Source organism: Leptonotus elevatus, chromosome 16, assembly GCF_054856555.1.
Source record: "Leptonotus elevatus isolate MCC_2025b chromosome 16, RoL_Lele_1.0, whole genome shotgun sequence".
In the NCBI taxonomy this organism is placed as follows: Eukaryota; Metazoa; Chordata; class Actinopteri; order Syngnathiformes; family Syngnathidae; genus Leptonotus; species Leptonotus elevatus.
The window spans coordinates 19,086,051-19,107,571 of record NC_141254.1 but is presented as its reverse complement, the minus strand read 5'-3'; the positions used below and the strand labels follow the sequence as shown (position 1 = coordinate 19,107,571).

Below are 21,521 nucleotides of genomic sequence, written 5' to 3'. Positions count from 1 at the left end.
AAAACACAAACGAAGAAGTTGCTCTTGGACATTTTACTTTCGTTTTAATTCTACTGCGCTCTGCTGTTTGGTTAGTTAGTTAGTTAGTTAGTACGAGGCCATCCAGTGTCTCTAGCTGTTGTCGCAAGAGCAGATGCCAGGGATTCAATCGGGACAACTTGATCTTGGGGTGAATTTTTACGTTCATTTTCTATTCTTAATCTTATTCACTAGTAACGCACCATAACGCATAACTGTTTAACCAAGATTGTAGTTGCTACTGCTATTGCTAAAAGTCTTGAGTATGTTGATAGATCTGTTTTGTTTTACGGGGGAGAAAAGGATTCCGCCGTAAAGCGTTTTACTACATTGGCGGTCGGTTGACGGTAATTAGCTGAGTCCCTTAATCCGGAAGTGTCGCGGGAGTGAAATTCGAGCATTAAAACAAATCCCCAAAATAAAGGTCGATATTCGATCGCAAGCGTCCGATCACACGTACGGGAAAAAAAGATGAACCACCTAACGATTGACTTCAGGCCGGGACACGTGAAGCTGCTGCAGGTAAACTTGAAGCGATGACGTGTGTACGTAACTGATTGATTGACATGAAAGCAGCACGATCAAAAAGGTATTTTCAATATTATTCCAGGGATATGCGAATCATTTTCCTGGGACGAAAGTCACAAAGTGGGGACTTGTTTTGTACAATCAGAGTTTCAAACTTGCATTAATATATATATTTTTTAACTTAATTTGTATCCTATTTTCACGACTGCTATCATTGAAAAGCTTGCAAAATACACAAACAGATAGATATTAATTAGATCATGAACTTATTCACTGCCAGCCATTTTAGAGCATTTTCACCATTTTTAAGACCCGCGGGCATGTTGAAAAATTATATATACACCAAATGTACCAGAGGAAATGATAATTATAATCAACAGTTGAAGAAAGGCAGGTTGCACAAAACGCAACCATTTTTGATTTAATTTGGAAAAAGCGCCATTGATGCCATCTACTGGCGGTTGTGCATCAATTTCAATTCAATTTCATTCATTTGTAAAAGAAAAAAGACAATATAAAGCAATCTTGAAATTTAGCATCACTAAATGTGTTTCCATGTTTGGAATTTGTGCGCGTTTGTACTTGAATTGTTTTTCAAAGATTCTGGAACAATCAAAATGCCGCGTCTGTGTTTGCGCAGCAGGAGGATCCTCCGCAGGAGGGTCCCCGCGTCCTGGTGACGGGGGCCAGCGGTCTCCTGGGCCGCGCCGTCCTCAAGGAGTTTCAGAAGCGCGGCTGTGCGGCGACGGGGACGGCGTACCGCAGGGCCGGCCCGCGCCTTCTTCGCTGCGACCTCACCGACGAGGACGCCGTCAAGGTGCTCATGAGTCGGTGCAAGGTAAGCAAGTCCTGATTCGTGATCGGTGATTGGGAGCAGCGCAGGAAGTGGGAACCTACCAAAATAAAAGCTGCCGGACAGCAGGAATTACTGAAAGCTGCCGGACAAAAGTATTTGCTCATGACGTCATGATGTCATGTTTGTGCGTGCGCGTCTTGCCTGCGTGGCGTAGCCCCATGCGGTGGTTCACTGCGCAGCGGAGCGCCGTCCTGACGTGGTGGAGCGCCACCCGGAGGCGGCTGACAACATCAACGTTCATGCCGTCGGCATCCTCGCCAGGGAGGCGGGTCAGTCCGTGTGTGTGCGTGCGTGCGTGTTTTTTTGTTGCTTGCGAGACCCGATTGTGACGCGCGTGTGTTTCGTTAGCATGTTGCGGCTCGTTCCTGTTGTACATAAGCAGCGACTACGTGTTCGACGGCCGCCGTCCGCCTTACGGCCAAGACGACGCGCCCAACCCGCTCAACGCGTACGGACGCAGCAAGAGGGAAGGGGAGCGGCAAACGCTGCAGCATTGCGCACGTCAGTCGCGCACACGCCGCCTGCCGCACGCCACCTGCCGCGCACACGCCGCTAACGTGTGCGTCTCCCGTCCGTCAGGGTCGGCGGTTCTGCGCGTTCCGGTTCTGTTCGGCGAGGTGGAGACTCCGTCCGAGAGCGCCGTCACGGCGCTGTGGCCCAAAGTCCTGCAGGGGGCGCCGGCGGCCGGCGACAGCTGCGCGCTCGACCACTGCCAGCTGAGGTTCCCCACGCATACGCAGGACGTCGCCGCCATTTGCTGGAACATCTGCCACGCTGCCGCTCGGGTACGCCATGATTATTATTATTATTATTATGTGTTGTTTTTATTCTTATTATTGTCTATCTGCTGCAACATCTCCTGCTTAAATACACTCTTATCGTCAATAAAGATTCAGAACCGCCAGGTTCTCTGTCATTATGCCGCTCGGATACACTATTGCTGTTGCTGTTGTTATTAACTCATTGACTGGCAGCCATTTTGACTGAAGCAACCCCCTTCGCTCCCCACTGTTTTACTGGATTTTGACTGATTTTGCAAGGCCCACAGAATATTGTGTTCTATTGCTCTAAAAACATGGAACCTGCCAAAAGAAAGATGAGAGCGTCTTCTTTCATCAGGAAAAAAAAAGAAGTTTATTTCTATCCATTTTCATTTTGCAGCAATTAGCATTAGAGCATAGCTACGTTTCACCATTATTCACAAATCTGCTTAGAACTGTGGGTAAATTAGTAAATTTTTTGCAACATGGCCCTGGTTGATCTCATACTCTGCTGACACCTGCTGGCCGTTTTTGTAATAACTATCATTGCTTCAAGCATTTGCTTGAGTTCTGAGGCTGCATCAAGGCATAAAAAGCATAATAAAAACGTTTTAAAAAAACTTATAAATACATGTTTGGGAGCATGGTAATATTTTAAATGTATGAATGTAAATATATTTATAAGTTTTTGGGAGCAAATAAGTTAATAGGTAAAAAAAAAATCTCACACACAATATTGCTTTTCCTCAATAGTGGTATATTATTTATATTGTCATTTTATTGATATAAAACCGTATTCATTTACGACAATATCTGCCACTCGGGTACATTATTGTTATCTCAATAATTATTAGTAATTATGGAACTATGGAAATGATGGAACATCTGCCACACTGCTGCTCATGTACATTGTTATTATCATTAATAATAATTATTCGTCATAGTTGGCTGTAACGGCTGCATTGCTGCCACGCGGGTACATTATTGTTATTTTCAATCATTATTCATAACTGTCTGCTGGAACAACTGTTATGTTGCCACGCAAGTGCATAATTGTTATTGCGGCGTCTAAGATGTGAGGGTCTAAACCAAATGTCCAACGTGTCGAAAACACAGGCAGGCACGTACTCGCCACTTCCGCCGCGAGAGGTGACGTCGTCTTCGTTGCACGTCGCGGCTGGATTCCAAGTCGATTTCGAGTTCCGCTGTAGTCCAAAGGTTGCGTTTGCGCGCTCAACATCAAGTTTCCTGCTCGCGCTCACCCTCACCAGGTGATCAATGCCAGACACGCACACTCCTTAGCACAGGTGAGCCCACTTATTAATAAAGCAAGGCCACGCCCACTGGTGACATCCGCCAATCATGGTGGACGTAGAATGTGCGGACCTCGAGCGCGTGCACGTCACACGTGCACACAAGCCAAAACGGGAAGAAAAGCTCCAATTGTTGTTATTGTTCTCAATAACGATTCTGAACCTGAATCTGCACTTGTTTGTAATGATTGTTATGATTTATTCATGATTATTGATCTTATCTGCTGTCTGTGTGTGTGTGTGTGTGTGTGTGTGTAGGACGATTCCATCCGAGGAATGTTCCATTATTCCGGCAAAGAGCAGATGACCAAATACGAGATGGCGCTGGCCATGGCTCGGGCCTTCAACCTTCCGTCCAATCATCTCGTCCCGGTAAGAACCGCACGTACGTCATCCGATCGGTCGCCCGTTCATGTATTTGTCTTTCCCGCTGGCAGCTGACGGAGCTGCCGGCGACGGCGGCCGCTCTGCGACCGCTCAACCCACGCTTGGACTGTTCCCGTCTGGAGGTGCTGGGCCTCGGCGTGGAGCCGCGGGCGTTCGCGGCGGCCATCAGGGACTGCCTGTGGCCTTTCACCCCCGACAAACGCTGGAGGCAGACCGTTTTTCACTGACTGCCGTCACGTGCGCTTCGCTACTGATTCTTTTCAATAAAGGCTGCACTACAAACAAAACAATTATAGACAAATTGACATTTTTTTTTATGAAAAACGTCACACATTTTGGAGACAACTTTCCATTTAAGCATTATTTTCAAGAGGGCAAAGGTCATATTTTTTGTGGAAAATGTATCTTGACAACAAACATTTTCATCCTTTTCTTAAAATAATTAGTGTCAGCCTTGCATATTTATGTGACTGAAAAGTGCTGCTTGAATATTAACGACAAAGACCAACACATAAAAAAATTACTTTATTACAGATGATTCTTGATCCAGTAGCCATCATCCCAAAAAGGAAAACAAAGTATTTTTTTCTTTTCACATGCTCTCTGCGAGCAATAACGTCTCTCGTCCCATTTTCCATCTTCCACCAATGACAGCGAAGAATACCGATGGACTGTACAGGCTTGACTCCGCCCACCACGGGGGAGGGGACACGGTCGACGTCGAATTTCCTGTGAAATCTTTTGCCACGATTTACAATATGAACACGTTTGACTGTCGGTCGGCTCTTGCCGTTGTCGTAATTCTACAATTCTCTTCATTTACATATTTACACTTTTGATTGACGGGCAGAAGCAGCAAACAGGTTTCAACTCGTTTTCATTGGTGGGCGGGGCGGGGCGGGGCGAGGGAGCACGGTGACGCGGAGCAGGGCGTCACCTGAGGGAAACCGAGGAAGGAAGGATGCTCGGAAGGTAGACAGGAACAAGCTTTTGGAGCTCAGGGATCGAGGAAGAACGGAAATTAGGAAAGGAGGGCAGCAAAGGTGGCAGAAGCGCAGCAGCCAATCACACGGCATCGCCTCCACGTGCGCGTTGACGTGTTTGTGACGCGTGTGAGTGAAGCGTGAAGTTGTGAGAGTCTTACCTTCGACGAGCAAGTCAGTCTTCTGAAGGTGGCCCTATTGTGACATCACAGTGGGGCAGATTGACGTAACCCTGGCACCGGATCTCGTTTTCATCACGAGTGTTATTTGTGGTTTTGGTTGCAATAATGAGCAACTTGTGTCGCAAAATATGCAGAAACGAGTTTTTTATTTTTTATAGCTAAAACGAAAATCTCTGTGGCAAAACTGACGTTTTCAACTTCAAAATGAGCATTTGACATCTTTACACTAGAATCATTGCAAATACGAGCATTTTTTTCAACTTATGAGGCAACATTGTTGTGAGCAAATGCTTGTAATCGAAACAGCTGGAAGCTCTTTTGAATGGAGACTAAAATGCATCCTTTTGTCTCTTTTTAAACATGTTCTTAGCATGTTGTGGAAGTTCAGTAACAGCCGAAAAACCGACGACGTTAGCTTGGCTAGCCCCACTTGAACATGAAATTGAATTCATGATGCTAACGTGAGGCTCAAATCCAACAGTGGACTACCAGGATGCTATTGGGAGACTAGCATGATGCTAGCATGACACACAGATGGTAGATTTGACACGAGTGTGACACCAAAAGGGACACTAAAAAGTTTAAAAACACCGCCACACTTTGGCTTGAGGCGCTTCTACTCAACCAGCATGTAAACAAGCTCCCAGGGGCTAACATAAGCGTAGCTTGTGACGCTAAGAAGCTAAGGTGACAGGTCAGCGAGGTCGTGACTAACATGCTAGCGAGAATAGCATGGTGGCAATGCCACCTTGACGAGCACGCGCGAGACATTAGCATGATGCTAACATGACGTTAAAATGGCTTTAGCGTGGGGCTCAAATGGCAGACATAGCATGATGCTAAGGATTTACCCTTGCTCTAACCCTTCAAAGTAGGGTTTTATTTTTATTTTATTTTTTAATTAAAGTAGGTTGTCTGTTTCAAAATAAAATTAAGCTGCAAAGTGGGGTTTTAAAAAAGGATTAGAATTTCAAAACAGAGGTAAGGTTTCAAAGTAGGCTTTTAGAATCAAGTTAGGGATTCAAAGTAAGGTTTTAAAATTGGGTTTGACACAAATACGATCCTAGCGAGAGGCTAGCATAGCTAGCGCTATTAGCTTTCTTGGCCTCAGTTAGCATGATGCTAACTGTAAGGAGCTTGCAGCCATTTTGGATGCTGATGTCGCATTCGTGTTTCCAGCACTTCCTGCGAGCCCCACAGTGACCTTGGCGTCGTCATGGCGATGTCGGGTGCTTGCGTGTGTGTGTGCGCATGCGTGTGCGCGCGTTAAGTGTAGGACAGGTGCGAGGCGTTGGAGGCGAGGCTGGTGCTTCTGCTCATGCTCTGTTCGCTCCTCCCCCCCGACGACGTCCTCCTCAGGGCCTGGGGGCTGTTCCTCACCCCCCCGGTCCCCGCGCCCCCGCTCCCCCTCTGGCCCCCGCCCGCCGGGTGATGGAGGCTCCAGGGGGGCGGCGCTCCAGCCATGGCGGGCTGGCCCCAGGGCTGTTGGGAGCCGTGGTGACCGCCGCCGCCGCCGCCACCGCCGCTGCCCCCGCCTCCGGGCCAGTGGCCGCCCCCGGGAGCCCCGCCCCCGCCCCCGCCCCCGCCGCCGCCGCCGCCCCAGCCGCCCTGAGAGTCGGGGGCCACGTTGGCCAGGACCATGTTGCTGAAGCCCAGCCTCATGGACTCGGAGTCGAAGGCTTCAATCTCGCGGGCCTGCCGCTCCAGCAGCGAGCGGATGCGCTCCAATCGCTCGTTCTGAAGGGAAAGCATTTCCTCCTCGATCTGAGCACACACAAACACAAAGACGCCCAAAATTGGGCCCAATGCACATTCACGCGTTGCCGTATCACGAACCCAGGATTTTGCATACATTTTACAGACGATGAATCGAGCGCAGCGGAAGTAAATTAGGAATCACCGAAGCGTGACGTGATCCCCTCATCAAAATGTTATTTGGATGTCGTTTCAATCTACGGTCGGAACAATTCATCGCAAAACATTTCCAATGCGGCGATGAAGGGACGCCGGCCCCCGGGAGCCGACCGGCGTTCTCACTTTTTGCTCCAGCAGCGCCCTCCTCAGGCTGACTCGCTGCTCCAGGTCCCGCCTCTCTTTGTCGTGCTGGGCGTCCGTCTGCATCTTGATCTTGCTCTGGTAAGCGTTGAGCAGTTCCAGTTCCTGCTGCAGTTGCATGCGCAGCACCTGACACTCGCCCTCCTGGGCCTCGTCCAGACGCAGCTGCCGCAACACACAATTTGCCAAACGGCCACAACGGGCGTTCAAAAGCAGGAATGCTGCACGTCAAATATTATTGATATCGAAGTAGCTACTTAAAAAAAACAAAATGACTATTAAGTACATTTCAAAATTCACTCCCATTGAGAAAAATTGTGGAACAAATGAAGCTAGTACTAAATCAATGCCATCCATCCATTTTCTGTACCGCTTGTCCTCACAAGGGTTGCGGGGGTTGCTGGAGCCTATCCCAGCCGGCTTCGGGCAGTAGGCGGGGTTACACCCTGAACTGGTTGCCAGCCAATCGCAGGGCACACAGAGACGAACAACCACACTCACAATCGCACCTATGGACAATTTGGAGTGTCCAATTCACCTGCCATGCATGTTTTTGAAATGTGGGAGGAAACCGGAGTACCCGGAGAAAAGCCACGCAAGCACGGGGGAGAACATGCAAACTCCACCCAGGAAGGCCGAAGCCCGGACTTGATCTCACAACCTTTGCACTGGGAGGCAGACGTGCTAACCAGTCAGCCACCGTGCCGCTACTAAATCAATGTTCCACTGTAATTCAAAAAACAAAAAAAAAAACAATCTTTGCCGTTGCCAGCATCTGTAACTTAAGGCGCAAAATGGTGGCGAGCTTGAGGAATTGCGGGGGGCGGCGAGGAACTCACCGCTTGCGTGGACAGCATGTCGTTGATGGAGTGGTCGTACTGCTCCGCCAGGATGGCCAGCTTGCGCGTCTGCTCCTCCTTCAGCCTCTTCAGCACCGCCTTGTGCTCGCACTTGGGCGTGCTCTCCAGCAGATGGTTGCGCAGCGCTTTGTACTGGCGAGTCTGAGTCTTGCACGTCTCCTGGAACTGCTTCTTGATCTGGAGCTCCTTCGACTGAACGCACAAACAGACAAGTTTTTTTTTGTAGCAAAAAAATGGAGGACAGCGGACCAATGTTCCCTCTAATTTTTCATGTATTTGGGCATACACACAAGCTCCCTGAGCAAACTGAGGACTACTGTGAGCAACATCAGATGTGCACGCTTTATTTTTTAAATAAGTAATTTGGTCCACTTAAAAAAAAAAGACAAAAATCAGAAAAATGGGATGTGTAAATGTTCTACAGTATGTGAGAGTCCTGCTTCCTTTTCTCGGTCTCTCCTTCGGTCTCTTGAGGCCTCCCTGATTTTATGTTTTTTTGGATTTGTTGGGGTCTGGATGTTTCTTGGGCTGGGGAGGAGTTCTGGTGGGGGGTGTCTGGTCGGTGCTGGATTTCACCTTCCTTGGTTTTCTTTGGTCCTTCCTCGGGTCTCCTGGTGTTCGGTTTAGGTGAACGGTATGAGATTTTTTCTAATAGGTTTTCTGGTGAGCTAACAAATACACGCACGCACGCACGCACATACATACACATACTCACCCACACAAAAAAAAACCCAAAAAAAAAACCAAATATATATATATATATATATATTAAAAAAAAAAAAAAAAAAAGAGCAATGATGATGACATTTCCGAATGAACAATACTGAGCTCTAAAAAAAAGAAGAAAGGAAAAAAAAAAGAAAAAAAAGAAAAAGAAAAAAAGAAATAAAAAAAGAAAAAATCGCACCCAAATTTCACCGCTTTTTCTTCAATCTGCACATACTCCGACAACCATTCCATCTTAAAAGAACTGCATTTCTTTTTTTTTTACTGTGGCTTGGTGAGTGCATGTGTCGCCGCCTGTTCGTTCCGCCATGACGCGGCGTTTGTATTAGCATCTATTAACCTGCTAGCTAACCTGCACGGCGCATATGGGCAGGCAGGGCCCAGACGCAAGCGCCGTCAACGCCATGATTGGCTTCGTACCGTAAGTGGACCGTATCGTATCATTGGCTGGACACCCGTCACTCGCTGAGTGAGAAACAAAAAAAACAATATTATTGGGCGAATTAATTAGATTAGATTAAGTCTAATATTAGATATTTTTTTTTCTTTTTTTAATTTTTTTTTTTCTTTCTTTTTTTTCATTAAGAGCTCAGTATTGTTCATTCGGAAATGTCATCATCATTGCTCTTTTATTTATTATTATTATTTTTTTATATATATATATATTTAATTATTATTTTTTTTGTGTGTGAAACAAAATTAACAATATTATTGGGCGAATTAATTAGATTAGATTAAGTCTAATATTAGATATCAATTAATACGTTATGTTGATGTTGTTTATACGCTGGATAGATTTTCTTGTGCGCTGAGAATGTGCGGGGCATTGCGCGATTTAGAGGGAACATTGCAGTGGACCGCGTCCGCGCGTGTGTGTGCGTGAGGGGGGCGTGTACCTTGAGGCTCTTGGGCTGCTGCCGGACCTCCATGAAGTGCTTGCGCCGGAGCTCTCGTTCCCGCCTCTTGTTGTACTCCAGCTGGTTGGTGAGCTCCGTCTGGTGCTGCGTGCGGATGAGCTCGGCGCGAGCCTTCTGGATGGTGGTCAGGTGGCGGAACTCCAGCTCCTGCATGGACTCGTGATGGCGCAGAAGCATGGCGTGCTCCAGGTCCTTCTGCGTCTGCCGCTTGTTCAGCTCCTGGCGGGACCCACGCCAGATGTTTACGACGTGTCCCACAACGTTTGACAAAGCGATGGTTCCCCAGAACGTCTCTTTGAAGTGATCGGGGGGGAGTCGGGAGCGCGCGGAGGATTGCCGACACGGGAACTGTGTTGTCAACCATCCGCTCATTGGCACGCCGTGTGTGCGCGTGCGCGTGCGTGTGCGTAACGAACCTCTCGGGCGAGGTCCTGCTCCACGTTGTGCCGCGCGATGAGGATCCTGCGCTTGAAGCGGCGACATTCCAGCTCCAGGTACTGCCGCTGCCGCCTCAGCAGGTTGGCTTCCTCCTCGGCCTGGAGCGCACGCGGCACGGCGATGGCGATGGCGAGAAGCGCCGCAAGAACAACGAAAGAAGCGTTAGAAGAAGCGCAAACGCGTCAGAACCAAAAAACAAGAACCAGGGAGTGGCATCGAGGAGAAAAAAATACACAAATGGAAGAACAGAAAAAAAGCATGAAGAGAAGCATTAGAAGAAACATCAGAAAAAAGAGAAAGAAAAAAAAAAGAGAAGAGAGAAGAAGAAGAAAGAAAAAAAAGGGAAACAAAGAAAGAGAAAGAAGAAAAAAAAAAAAATGAAACATCAGAAGATCCGTTAAGAGACTCAACAGGAGCATCAGGAAAAAAACAAACATTTGAAGAACCAATGAAAGCACGAGATCAATTAATAGAAGAACCAATAGGAGTATCACCGGGACAGCAATAAGAAGCCGCATTAGAAGAACCATCAGAATGGAACCAACAGAAGACGCAGTAGAAGAAGCACCAGTTGAACCATTAAAGCAAAAAAAAAAAAAAAAAACATGAAGAGACCCAACTGAAGCGTCGCAAGGAGCATTAAAAGAACCGACACCACGACTGACTGTTGCTAATAAAAGCATGACAAGAACCAATAGAAGAACCACCGGAAAAACCTTTAGAAGATGCACCCGAAGAGCCATCAGAACCATTCGAATAACAAAAAAAAAATCATGAAAAGAACCAATATAAGGATTAGGAAAAAACTGTAGAAGCAGCATCAGAAGAACTTGAAAAAGTTAAAAAAAAAATACTAATAGATTCTAAATGAGAAGAACCAATAAAAGCATCCGAAGAACCACATAAGAAGAAAGATTACAAGAATCATAAGCGCAAGTATTGCAATGCGACCTGGAAGTGCTGGATGTTCTCCTTCTGCTTGGACAGCCACTCCTGCTTCTCCTTCTTGGGAGTCGACTGGTTCTCGCTCAGTTCCTGAGATGGGAGAGAGAGGGGGGGGCGATCAAAAGAGTGAGTGAGAGAGAGACACACACGGATTTGTATACAGTGGACCTACTTAAAATCCATTTATAGTGAGAGCGCTAATGAGTGAATGATTGTGAATGGAGAGCAGTTGCTGGGTTTGCAAACTTAAAAAAAAAAAAAAAAGTAACAAATGTCTGTAGTGGCCATTTTGAACCTCTTTGAGCTGCTCCTTGCGCAGCTTGTACTCGCGCTTCTGCGACTCCAGGAAGCTGCTGAGCTCCTTCTTCTGCTGCACCTGAATGTGCTGCTGGAACTTCTTCTCGTCGTTTGTGAACGTCTTCAGCTGCAAACGCGCACACACACATGCTAGTTAGCATTAGCGCAATGTCACAAACACGCGAGAAACGGCTTTACTATTTCCTCGAGCCTAGAATTTTTGCTACGCTGTCCATTCCTTTTTGACATATTTCCCGGCGCCATGTGTCCCTTTGGAAGGAGGTCGAGAGCGACGGGGACGAGCGAGTCGGCTTGTTGTCTTACGTCCTTGTCGAGGGAGGCGTGGTGCTTCTTCAGCAGCTTGTCCATCTCCTGGGCAAAGTTGCTCCTTTGGCCCTCGAGCTCCTTGTCCAGGCGCAGGCGGTGCTCGTCCATCTCGCCCTTCAGCTTGTTCTCCAGCGCCATCAGGTGCTTCTGGTGCTGCCGCCTCATGCGCTTGTAGCCCGACATCTGCTCGCGCAGCTCAGAGTCCTGCTCGTGCTCCTGCATCTCGCGCGTCACCTGCGCGAGGGCGAGGGCGAGCCGACGCCGAAAGAGAGGCGGGGACGGAGAGGCAGAAAATCATCATCATCATCATCATCATCATCTTCATTGATTTTGCATTCAGTTCATTCATTTGTTGCACATCTTCATGAAATGAACAATTTTACTAGGACGTATTTCATTTAAATCAATTTCATGATTATTAGAAAGTTTGTTCTAAACAAAACAATATAAAACAAGTAAAACAAGCAATTTAATTATTAAGTTTGATGAAATCAGTGGTTATTATTATTATTATATTGGCTATTTTCCTGCAATAACTGATTAGTTAAGTTATTGTCTATTTGTGAATTAAGCTAGTTGCATTTTTCATTTGAACTCTTTTTAATTTGATCAAATAGGTTAATTTGTAAAAATTAGTAAAGATAAATAATTTTACATATACATTTTTGCATTTATTTCATTAACTCATTGTTTAAATTATTGTAAATAAAATAACATTTAAGTAACAATTTTACGTGTATTTATCAAATCTTGGCTAGTCTATTATAAATAAATGAAAGAAGCAATCTCACTATTCATTTAGCATTTTTTTCAAATAATTAATATACAGTAAATATTCATTATTAATATTAATACGTCCCTCGAGCAAAGTAGAACTGATGCAATAAACATTTTTAATGAATGCTTATTTATGATTTTTTTAACCTCGTCTATGTATAATGTAATAATCCATTCTAAAAAAAAATAATAATAAATTCCTTGAGCATGGGTTACAGCAAAAAATAATAATAATTTGATTCTTAAAATTTTGCAATGCAGTGAGGCGCACACGGATTCTTTTCAAATAATATTGTACATGACAAATGTATATCTTGTCCAAACGGGGAGATTTTTAAAAACAACACAAAGAAAAGCGCCCCCGTCTTCCTCGCGGTCAGTCAATGTGGAGGTTTGCGTGCGTCTCGTCTTACCAGCGAGGCGGTGCGGATGGTGGCAAAGTGCTCTCGGTTGCGCTGCTTCCTGGGAGGGGCCGCCGCCGCCGCTGCCGCCGCCGCCGCCGCCGATGACGTCGGCGATGATGACGTCGGCGCCTGAGGCTCCGAAGCTTGGTCGCCTGACGCTTGGTCCCCCGAGAAAGCCTCCTCTTCCTCCTGACAACGTGGCACAACTTCTAAACTTCACTTCCAACACGCAAAAGACATGGTTTCAATTGCAAAAACTAGCATTTTAATCATAAAAACAAACTATAGTTTGTAGGGAGTGTTTAGAGCTGAATGTTTTATGGCAACAAAATATGTTGTTTTTCTTGCAAAAAAAAAGAAAAAACTTCATCACACTTAAATTCCGTTTGGAATTTTGCAGCGGGTGCTGTGTCGCATATTTGTGTCCAAATATAATATAATATACAAATAAATGTGCTTACGGGTTTGAGGTGTATGACGGAGCTGTTGGACATGACGGTGTGGTCGCCGTCCATGAGGTCGAGTTCGCTGCGGCTGTCGTGGGCGCCGTCGTTGAGGCTGTTGACGGAGCTGCTCTGCGAGCTGGCGCTGATGGACATGCTGGGGATGGACTGGTTGCTTCCCACGCTGTTCACCGTGCCGGTGCGGCCGCCGCCCGCCTCCAGCTCCTGAACACGCGCGCCACGCAAATGCGCGCCATTAGCGCACACCTCTGCTGTGCGCGTCTCGGCCACCAGGTGGCAGCAAAATACAAACACGAGCCAAGAAGTTTCACAACTGCAGTAAGCAGTCGTTCTTTGCAGGGGATAAAGAATGTCCTAGATGTCTTTGAGTACTGTTATATTGTCTGTCTACATGTGTTGCTGCACTGTTCAAAATAAAAGGTGCAACCCGATTAATTCAAAACTAATGATCTATAAATATTTTCATAATTAATTTCCCCCCCCAAAAAATCCAATTTGACAAATTAATCCACAGATTAATCAATGATTAAAATAATCATTAGTGGCAGTATTGATGCTAGTTTCATTAGCATGTGTCAGTGGCGCGTTGCATCGCGCGTTAGCACTAAGCTCGCGGTGGCATCTTTCCCCACCTCGTCCGGATCAGGCGCTTCTGGCGCGGGTCCGTTGTGGGTCTCCTGCAGGAGGATCTTTTTCATCTTGCGGTACTGCAGGTTGTCCAGCTCGCGCACGGCGTCCTTGGTCCTCATGATCAGGTCCATCAGAACCGAGTCGGGACGCTCGCGCTGCAGGAACGCGTGCTGCGGGATAAAACGTGGCATCGTCGTCACGGGCAATCGGACTCGTCGTCGTGACGACGCCTGACTTGCTATCGTTACATATCACCGTGTAGATGTTTTACGTTACTATCAACATGAGTTGGAGTTAATGACTATTTTATTTTGGAGAAACCTTTCCCTTCTTTTCGTGGTTGAATTACTTTTTTTTTGTTACCCGTGGTCTTTTTCGAGTAAAACATTTTTTGGGGTAGAAACGCTCCATTGAAATGTTGCTCAATGTCTTTATAGCAATACTTCCCAAATAGTGCGTGCTTACGCCCAGCATGTCGTCCGAGTGCGGTCGGTCCTGCGGGATTTTCTGAAGGCAAGAGTCGATGAAGTTGCGGAAGTAATCGGTCCTGTGAGAGCAACAAGGCAAAAGTGGTCACGCGTGACCCGCGACATGTGAAATCAGCACCGACGTCTTCCATTCAAAGAGAACATCCCAACGATCTCTCATCAAATGAAAAGGAACGAGCTTCGTTGAGGCCAGAAGACATTTGAACTCGGAAAACTGCTTTGCCCCAAAAACAGAGAATGAGCAGATTTACCGACAAATGTGCTTTCCCTGAAAAACGGGGATTAGCCACCAAAGAAATAAAAATTATTTTCTTCAAATATTGAAAACAAATCCATGAATAAGTGAATCTGCCGGTGCCAAACCATGCACATGCGATGATCATTTTTACGCGGGTGTCGTATGCCACCTCTCATTTTTGAGCAATGAAAATCAAAACGTGTGTGTGTGTGTGTGTGTGTGTGTGTGTGTGTGCGTGTGTGTGCGTGCGTGCGTACCATTCACTGGACTGCAGCGTGGGACTCTCATTCTGCGCTATGTGGTATAAGGCACTCATGGCGTTCATGTTAAACAAGGGCGGCTTCCTCTCGGCTGCAACGGCCCCAAACAATATTATTATTGTTATTATTTGTATTATCAATCCGCAACAATGTGGGAATCTCGAGAGACGTTACCTAGCTCTATACAGGTGATGCCTAAAGACCAGATATCCACTTTGCCGTCGTACTGGCCCTCGTCCATGGCCAGAATCACCTCGGGTGCCATCCTGACCCAAAACAAACAAAAAAAGTCAGCTGACTTTGGTGTTTTCATACAATACGTGCCTTTTTAAATTGTGCCGAAAGCTGCTGGAACAAAATTTCGTTATGCTTGCATAAGGACAATAAAGATTCTTCATCTTGAAAAGATAAATAATTGTAGGCTATTAGTGTTATTTTGTTTAATTGTTTAAACACATTTTCATTTAGCACCATGAATTCAAACCCAATTAGGGAGTAAAATCCCGCAAAAAAAAAAAAAGGAAATGTATGACATTATAACATGGCCCTTTTCTGCTGTGAAATTGTCACTGACCAGTACGGCGTCCCCACAAAGGAGTTGGCGGGCGAGGCGATGGAGGCGGAGCCAAAGTCAGCCAGTTTGACCTGTCCCGGCTCGGTCAGCAGGATGTTTCCCGCCTTGACGTCCCTGCCGCACGGGACAAACGTGTTAAAGCGTGTGCGTGAGCGCAGGCGTGTACGGGGGAGGGCGGGGGCGCCACCTGTGGATCATGTTGTGCGAGTGCAGATAGGCCAGCCCCTGCAGTGCACCGTGGGTAATGGCGGCAATCTCCACTTCCTGCAAAGGCTTCTTGTGAACTGCAACACGCAAGCAGGATCGTTCATTCATTTTCTTGAACAATTCCATAATATTATTAGTTTCTCATTTTTGCTCAACTTGTCCTTTTCTAATTACGTGATTGTAATAAAAATAAAAAAAATCACTTTTCTTCCTTTTTTTTTTTAAAAAGTGGATAATGATTCAATTTTGTGTTTTTTTAAGATGATGGCTTTGGGTATGGATAACGCTGTCTGTTATCTCTGCGTGGCATGCGCATACTCACGGCCAATAATGAGGCACTCTAAATTGAAATTTTGTGCAAGCCGCCAGCTCACCTTCCAGAAGGTCCGAGGCCGAGCCCAGGCAGTACTCCATCACCAGCTGTGCAATACACGTACACGCATAAGCACTGGAAACTCCACAACAGCAATTTTGCTAAATTGTCATGTTTTTGTATTGCTTTTGAAAATATAAAAAAATCACATATGCAATTTCTAATAAGGCACTAAAAATCAAATTAATGAGTGTAAATAACCATAACTATATTTTCTTACCAGAATATTAATTGTTTTTTTATTTTGAAATTTGCATTGTAAATCGTCACTTCTGGTTTTGGGCTAACGCTTTTATTTTGAAGAGGCACTTCCGTTTCAGTGCCGTTTGTTCATAATGTAACTTGATAGCGAAAGTACGCAGGAAAGGTTTGTTGCGCAGCGTCGGTCGAGGAATGTCGGATTTTGTATTGGTAGCGCCTCCAAAGAGGCAAAAGGGACATTTTGTTTAATATTTGTTCATTATAGCACTTGCGTGTTTGTACATGTACACGTTTTTGGATTATTGTTTGCATGGCTTTGTAATATCTTTCAGCTCTTACGGTGATTCATGGTTCCAAAAATAAAACGCGAAATCATCAGTAAAGTTTCATCCTTGTTTTTGGGGGCCTGCTACATAATATATCTCATTTATTGTGGATATCGACAACTTTATATCCAAATCTATTTTTCATGCAGACAGAATGGAAAGACTGACCCAGGCGGTGTGCTCGCGCAGGTAACATCCTTTGTACTCGATGCTGTTGGGGTGTCGGATCCTCTGGAGGAATTTCACTTCCTTAATGATGTCTTGCCATTTCTGGGGAGGGAAACACAAAGCTGGCACACTGTTTTGATTATAAGATTTAATTAGCGCTTCACTTCCACTTGGAAAAAGTGGATGCAAGAATGACCTTGAATGAATTAGGATTTGAAAACAAGATACGCACACACACACAAAAAAAAAACTCTTGTTAACAAATCAATTCAGATAAACAGCTAAAAGCCATGAATGGCCCCGCGCCACATGCTGCTTCACCTCATTGGACTGCTTCCCATTGTACGACATCTTCTTGATGGCCACCACCTCATTGGTTCGCACGTCGTGTGCCTGCGCCGCCGCAACAAATAACATGTCAACAAACATGCGACTCCGTCATTAGCAACACTTTTGTTCTTTAAAAAAAATAATAATAATTACAACTCAAAGATCCAATACTTTATCGATGTACTGTACACAAAATGTTCATCAAATATCGTTCACAAAGTTGTCTAAAGTTGTGTTGGTTTGTTAGCTGTTTTTCGTTCATTCAGCAGCTTTCTTTGTTACGCTGCAAGTTTGTTGGTTTATTTGTTAGTTTAGTAGTTAGCCCATTTGTAATTTGTGCTCGTTCATTAATTGTTTGTTTATTCATTTTGTTTGTTAATTACCTAGTTCATTAGTTAGTTCGTCCTTTCATTGGTTAGTTAGCTATTTATTAGCTCGTTAGATCGCTAGCTCGCTAGTTTGCTGCTTTGATAGTTAGTTGGTTATCTAGTTCATTAGTTAGATCGTCATTAATTAGTTTCTTAGCTCATTAGTTAATTACCAGTAGCTTTTTTTTTTTAGTTAGCTTATGTTCCTCTGTTATTAAATTGCATCATCATCATCTTCAATCTTGCCGACAACAGGATGTGAATACCGGTTGTACACAATATTTCGACTTTGACGTACAAAGTAGACAGCGCCAAAGCTGCCATGGCCGATCTCGCGCAGGTCCGAGAAGAGCTTCTCCGGGTCTTCCTTGAAGAAGAGGTCGGCCACCTCGGGGTCCTTGAGGCTCCCGGCTCGCACCGACGACGGCATGCTGACCGACCGGCCGGTTGGCTAGAGGGGTCGCGGGGTACGCCCCGTGAGACGCTGCGGCTGCTGAGCTACGCCGGAGCGGCCCCGCGCTCATCAGAGGAAACGCGTGGGCACGTGCATGGACGCCTGCCAGGGGGAAAAAACAAAAACAAAACAAGCAAGTAGTTCAGGATGTGTTATTTTTGAGTGTGTGTGGCTTGAAAAGGAGTTTGTTTAAAATCTTCATTGTTTAGTCCACATTGGCATTTCCATGCATCGGTACTGTCGTTCTATGGTCAACATCACACTATTCCTCTTTGGCATGTGGTGACATCACAACAACAGCACAGAAAAATACCCCCAAAAAGCAAACATTAAACCGCAAACTCAAGTCTCACAACGTTTGTGATGACTGCTAATCGTGTCACAAACAGGAGGCGGCGAGGCTACCGGATGGCATCACCATCACCATCACATCATCATCATCATCATCATCATCATCATCATCATCATCCCCATAATCATCTTCATCTTGCTCAACCACCATCATCTTGGTCATCATCATCCTCGGCCTCCTCATCCTCACAGCTCGAGAGGATGAAGGCGAAGAGGAATTGAAGCGCGAGTGGTCGCCCGACAACAAGCCGAGCGTCCTACAACACCGTTGCCATGGTAACGCAACACACCCACGTTCTTATTTACACCATGAGAGCATTACAATAAGAAACATTTGCAGTCACGCATTTTTTTTCCCACAATTCCAAAGAGTCCCTGGGTGTTTTTAACGTAGGGTCAAAGGTCAACATTAACACACACGTTTTTGGTTTTTTTCCACCAATGGTTGAAATATGCTCCTTTTCGGACCAGATCCATCTCACGACATGCGCTGGCCCTTATCCCGCCCCACATTACAACAGGGCCAATGGCGAGCCGGGCTTTTCGGTGCCATGACGACCAGCAGGCTGGACGCTTGCGTTGGTGGCGGCCGGCTGCGGCATTTCATCAGCAGGCCAATGAAACACGCGCGACAAGCATGAATAATAACGCCCAATCCCTTGTCAACAACATTATTCTTAGAAGCTGAAGCTGGTAACGTTGTTAGCTAATGCTAATTTGTATGATCACTGCAGCTCTGCTTACATTTTGGCTTTTATAATAGTGCTTTTCACCAGTCTGGAGTTTGTCCCAGCATATCTGCCAATTCATTCGTTGAGAGGGTCATCGTCTGCTTTTTATGCCGATTAGACACATTTTAAAACACTAACATTGACTTGGAACCCTAACCCAGGCTAATTTGAAACCCTGACCAAGGATACAACTCAAACACTGGATTTAAACCCAATTGTGTTACTCACCCAGGGCTAGAAACCCTCATCCTGGCTCGCAATTCAGTTCAGAAGCTCTCACTCTCCCAAATGAAGATGATCTTTTTGTTTTGCTTCATTTGACACTTAAGGTGGACAGAAGACATTCCCACCAGGGGGAGATGGCGCCGCATTGGAGAGTTGAACAGGACAGCAAAAGAAAATAATATTTACAATACATAATTTTTATGTGCGTGTGCAATCAAATATGGTGATTGAAATATGATTGACCGATACAGATTGACACTTGGATTTCCAAGTTTTAGTCATGTATCATCGCAGACGTGCAGACGTAGAACAGCTCAAACGAAATCGCGCCACCAGGGTTGACAAATTCAGACAAAACCGAGTACATTTAGCATACCGATTGACGTATCTTTCTTCTCTTTTACTGTGCAACTCTCAAAGGTGGGCCCTGTCCGACATCGCCCCCTGGTAGCAATTGTCTGTAATGGCACCTCTCTATCTCTTTCGACATGGTCCAAATATGAAGCTTCCTCACACAACTTCTGACGTCATTGGGCGCTTTAAACCTCAGATTGAATTGTAACACACAGCTGTTTATATCCAAACATGTATACGTCCATTTTGCTTGCACAGCCCTAAATGGACATGCGGCTATTTCCTCCAAACGGTGGTTGCCTTTGAGAGAAAAAAGGAGAAGAAAAGGCGTTTGCCATTCCTCGTAAATAAACACAAGCCACCCCCGAGACGCACACAAACGTGAACATGAAGCCCCCCTGAAGCCCACCGTTGTGCGGCAGCGTTGAGGGAGTGGCGCGCTCCCTCTCTCTCTCTCTCTCTCCCTCGTCACCAAACGCTAAAGCGGCTTATTAGCAGGCTAACGTAGCCGTTAGCACAACAATCCCTATGGCCGCATTTTGACCCCTCGCGCGTCCACTGCGTGTGTCTTTGTGCTACGCAAGCAGTCGCAAAACACACAAACAAAACAGAAAGGTCACAAAATGAGCGCCGGCCGTCAAACTAAAAGCTGTCATTGGCAGACAGAGTGACAGCAACTTTCGCTTGTCCAGCTAGCCTAGCCACTTAGCATCCGCGCTAACAACTAGCCAAGCAAGACGACCCACCCTGGCGGAAGGCGAATCACCGCAGCTTGACGACGACGAGCGGCGGGCGGCCCTCCGTCAGACGCCGGGGAAGCGCGACCGCCGCCGGGCGATGGCGACGAGAAGCCAGCGTCCTTCCAGGAAATCCAAGATTGGAGCGTTAGCCAATTGCTAACTAGCGCAGCGGCAGCGGCAGCGGGCGACCGGAGCGCAAAGTCTTCCCGACCGGGGAGATGAAAAGCTTGGCTTGCCTTGTCGGTTCAGCTCGCTAGCTCAGCGGCGGCATTGCAGCGCTTGCGAATGACGAGGAGGCGAGCAGTTCGGGCCTTCCTGCTGCGCTCCGACAGAAAGACGAGAGGAGAGGCAATGTTGTGAATGACAAACTCGCGAGAGGACAAACGGACAAACGAGGGTGGGAGGGAGGGAGGTTGGCTGATGCTGAGGGATGCTGCTGGCGATTGGCCAGGCAGCAGAAAGGACGACATTTACTTGATTCCCACCTGAAGTCACAAAAGTGCACACAAAACAAAGTGGAGACATGGTTCCATGATTTTTTTTTTCTGTCCCGCTGATAAAATAATTTATCGATATATTTTCAAACATCAAATAAAATGCTGGAGGAGCTCAACTGGAGCTACATATATGCTGGGTTAGACTTTGCACCTAGGGTTATTTCAAAGCAGGGTTTCTATCTTGAGTCAGAGTTTCAAAGTAGGGTTGCTAACAAGGGGGGTTGCAGTTAATTAGGGCTTCAATCCAAGTCAATTTCCTTTTTTTTTTGCCAGGCTTATGGTTTTAAATTAGGGTTTCATGTTCAAGTTTATTGGGAATTCCTTCATCCTTGTTTCCTCCCGCCATATATGCATATCAAAGGGTCAATGCAAAAGGTTCACGGATATATTTCACATAAAAAAAGATATACACTAACAGTAAAATGTATTTCATACTGTGCATTTTGGGCCGCATGGATGGCACGAAGCGTTCCGCCACAGTCCCGCAACGAGGCGGACCAATCGGAGCGATCGGGTTCCACGCTGCGCGCTGATTGGCTGCCCCATCGGCTGTTGTCATGAGGCTGCTGTCAGGCAAGCAGGTGGCTTGCCTGCTGCTGCTGCTGCTGCTGTCGAGTTGCGTCCAATCCGTTCAATCCTCACGCAGTCACCAGTTTACTCAAGTCCCTCACGCGTACAACGCGCCACTCCATTTTGCATTTGTACACGCGTATAATATAATTTAATGCAGCATCATATGGCAAAGTAAAAAATTGGATTTCCCTTTAG

General features: G+C 46.1%; 2 protein-coding genes across 5 annotated transcripts; one reads left to right on the top strand and one right to left on the bottom strand.

The window, feature by feature from the left end:
- The first annotated feature begins 10 nt into the window (after nt 1-10).
- mat2b (methionine adenosyltransferase 2 non-catalytic beta subunit methionine) lies at nt 11-4,147 on the top strand. 3 transcript variants are annotated; one of them, XM_086098895.1, is made up of 7 exons: nt 11-169; nt 1,190-1,384; nt 1,557-1,671; nt 1,751-1,903; nt 1,982-2,187; nt 3,735-3,848; nt 3,914-4,147. In XM_086098895.1, the coding sequence occupies exons 1-7, from the start codon at nt 134-136 to the stop codon at nt 4,088-4,090; spliced, it is 996 nt and encodes a 331-aa protein (XP_085955021.1). In that variant the 5' UTR covers nt 11-133; the 3' UTR covers nt 4,091-4,147. The 3 variants fall into 3 exon arrangements, with proteins under 3 accessions (XP_085955021.1, XP_085955020.1, XP_085955019.1); XM_086098894.1 differs by having other exon boundaries at nt 1,187-1,384; XM_086098893.1 differs by lacking the exon at nt 11-169 and adding an exon at nt 176-540 and having other exon boundaries at nt 1,187-1,384.
- Nucleotides 4,148-4,375: 228 nt separating this feature from the next.
- LOC147161223 (serine/threonine-protein kinase TAO1-like) lies at nt 4,376-20,646 on the bottom strand. Of its 2 annotated transcripts, XM_086098433.1 has the most exons (22): nt 20,493-20,646; nt 20,263-20,375; nt 17,700-17,957; nt 17,025-17,096; nt 16,704-16,805; nt 16,010-16,055; nt 15,616-15,712; nt 15,429-15,542; nt 15,029-15,120; nt 14,852-14,945; nt 14,334-14,415; nt 13,871-14,038; nt 13,236-13,442; nt 12,784-12,963; nt 11,591-11,827; nt 11,265-11,393; nt 10,976-11,059; nt 10,003-10,122; nt 9,566-9,805; nt 7,923-8,135; nt 7,066-7,248; nt 4,376-6,792 (listed from the first exon to the last, which is right to left on the bottom strand). In XM_086098433.1, the coding sequence occupies exons 3-22, from the start codon at nt 17,829-17,831 to the stop codon at nt 6,295-6,297; spliced, it is 3,090 nt and encodes a 1,029-aa protein (XP_085954559.1). In that variant the 5' UTR covers nt 17,832-17,957; nt 20,263-20,375; nt 20,493-20,646; the 3' UTR covers nt 4,376-6,294. The 2 variants fall into 2 exon arrangements, with proteins under 2 accessions (XP_085954559.1, XP_085954560.1); XM_086098434.1 differs by lacking the exon at nt 20,263-20,375 and having other exon boundaries at nt 20,493-20,633.
- Between the last annotated feature and the right edge of the window lie 875 nt (nt 20,647-21,521).

What these genes read in the sequence shown, in the direction of transcription:
- LOC147161223 (XM_086098433.1), bottom strand. Translation starts at nt 17,831, where the DNA reads ATGCCGTCGTCGGTGCGAGCCGGGAGCCTCAAGGACCCCGAGGTGGCC. An exon ending in TGCGCGAGCACACCGCCTGG is followed by an intron (nt 16,056 to 16,703) that starts GTCAGTCTTTCC and finishes TGTATTGCACAG; the next exon opens with CTGGTGATGGAGTACTGCCT. An exon ending in ACGCCTCCCTCGACAAGGAC is followed by an intron (nt 11,394 to 11,590) that starts GTAAGACAACAA and finishes GCGCGTTTGCAG; the next exon opens with CTGAAGACGTTCACAAACGA.
- mat2b (XM_086098893.1), top strand. Translation starts at nt 490, where the DNA reads ATGAACCACCTAACGATTGACTTCAGGCCGGGACACGTGAAGCTGCTG. An exon ending in GACACGTGAAGCTGCTGCAG is followed by an intron (nt 541 to 1,186) that starts GTAAACTTGAAG and finishes GTGTTTGCGCAG; the next exon opens with CAGGAGGATCCTCCGCAGGA. An exon ending in TCTGCCACGCTGCCGCTCGG is followed by an intron (nt 2,188 to 3,734) that starts GTACGCCATGAT and finishes GTGTGTGTGTAG; the next exon opens with GACGATTCCATCCGAGGAAT.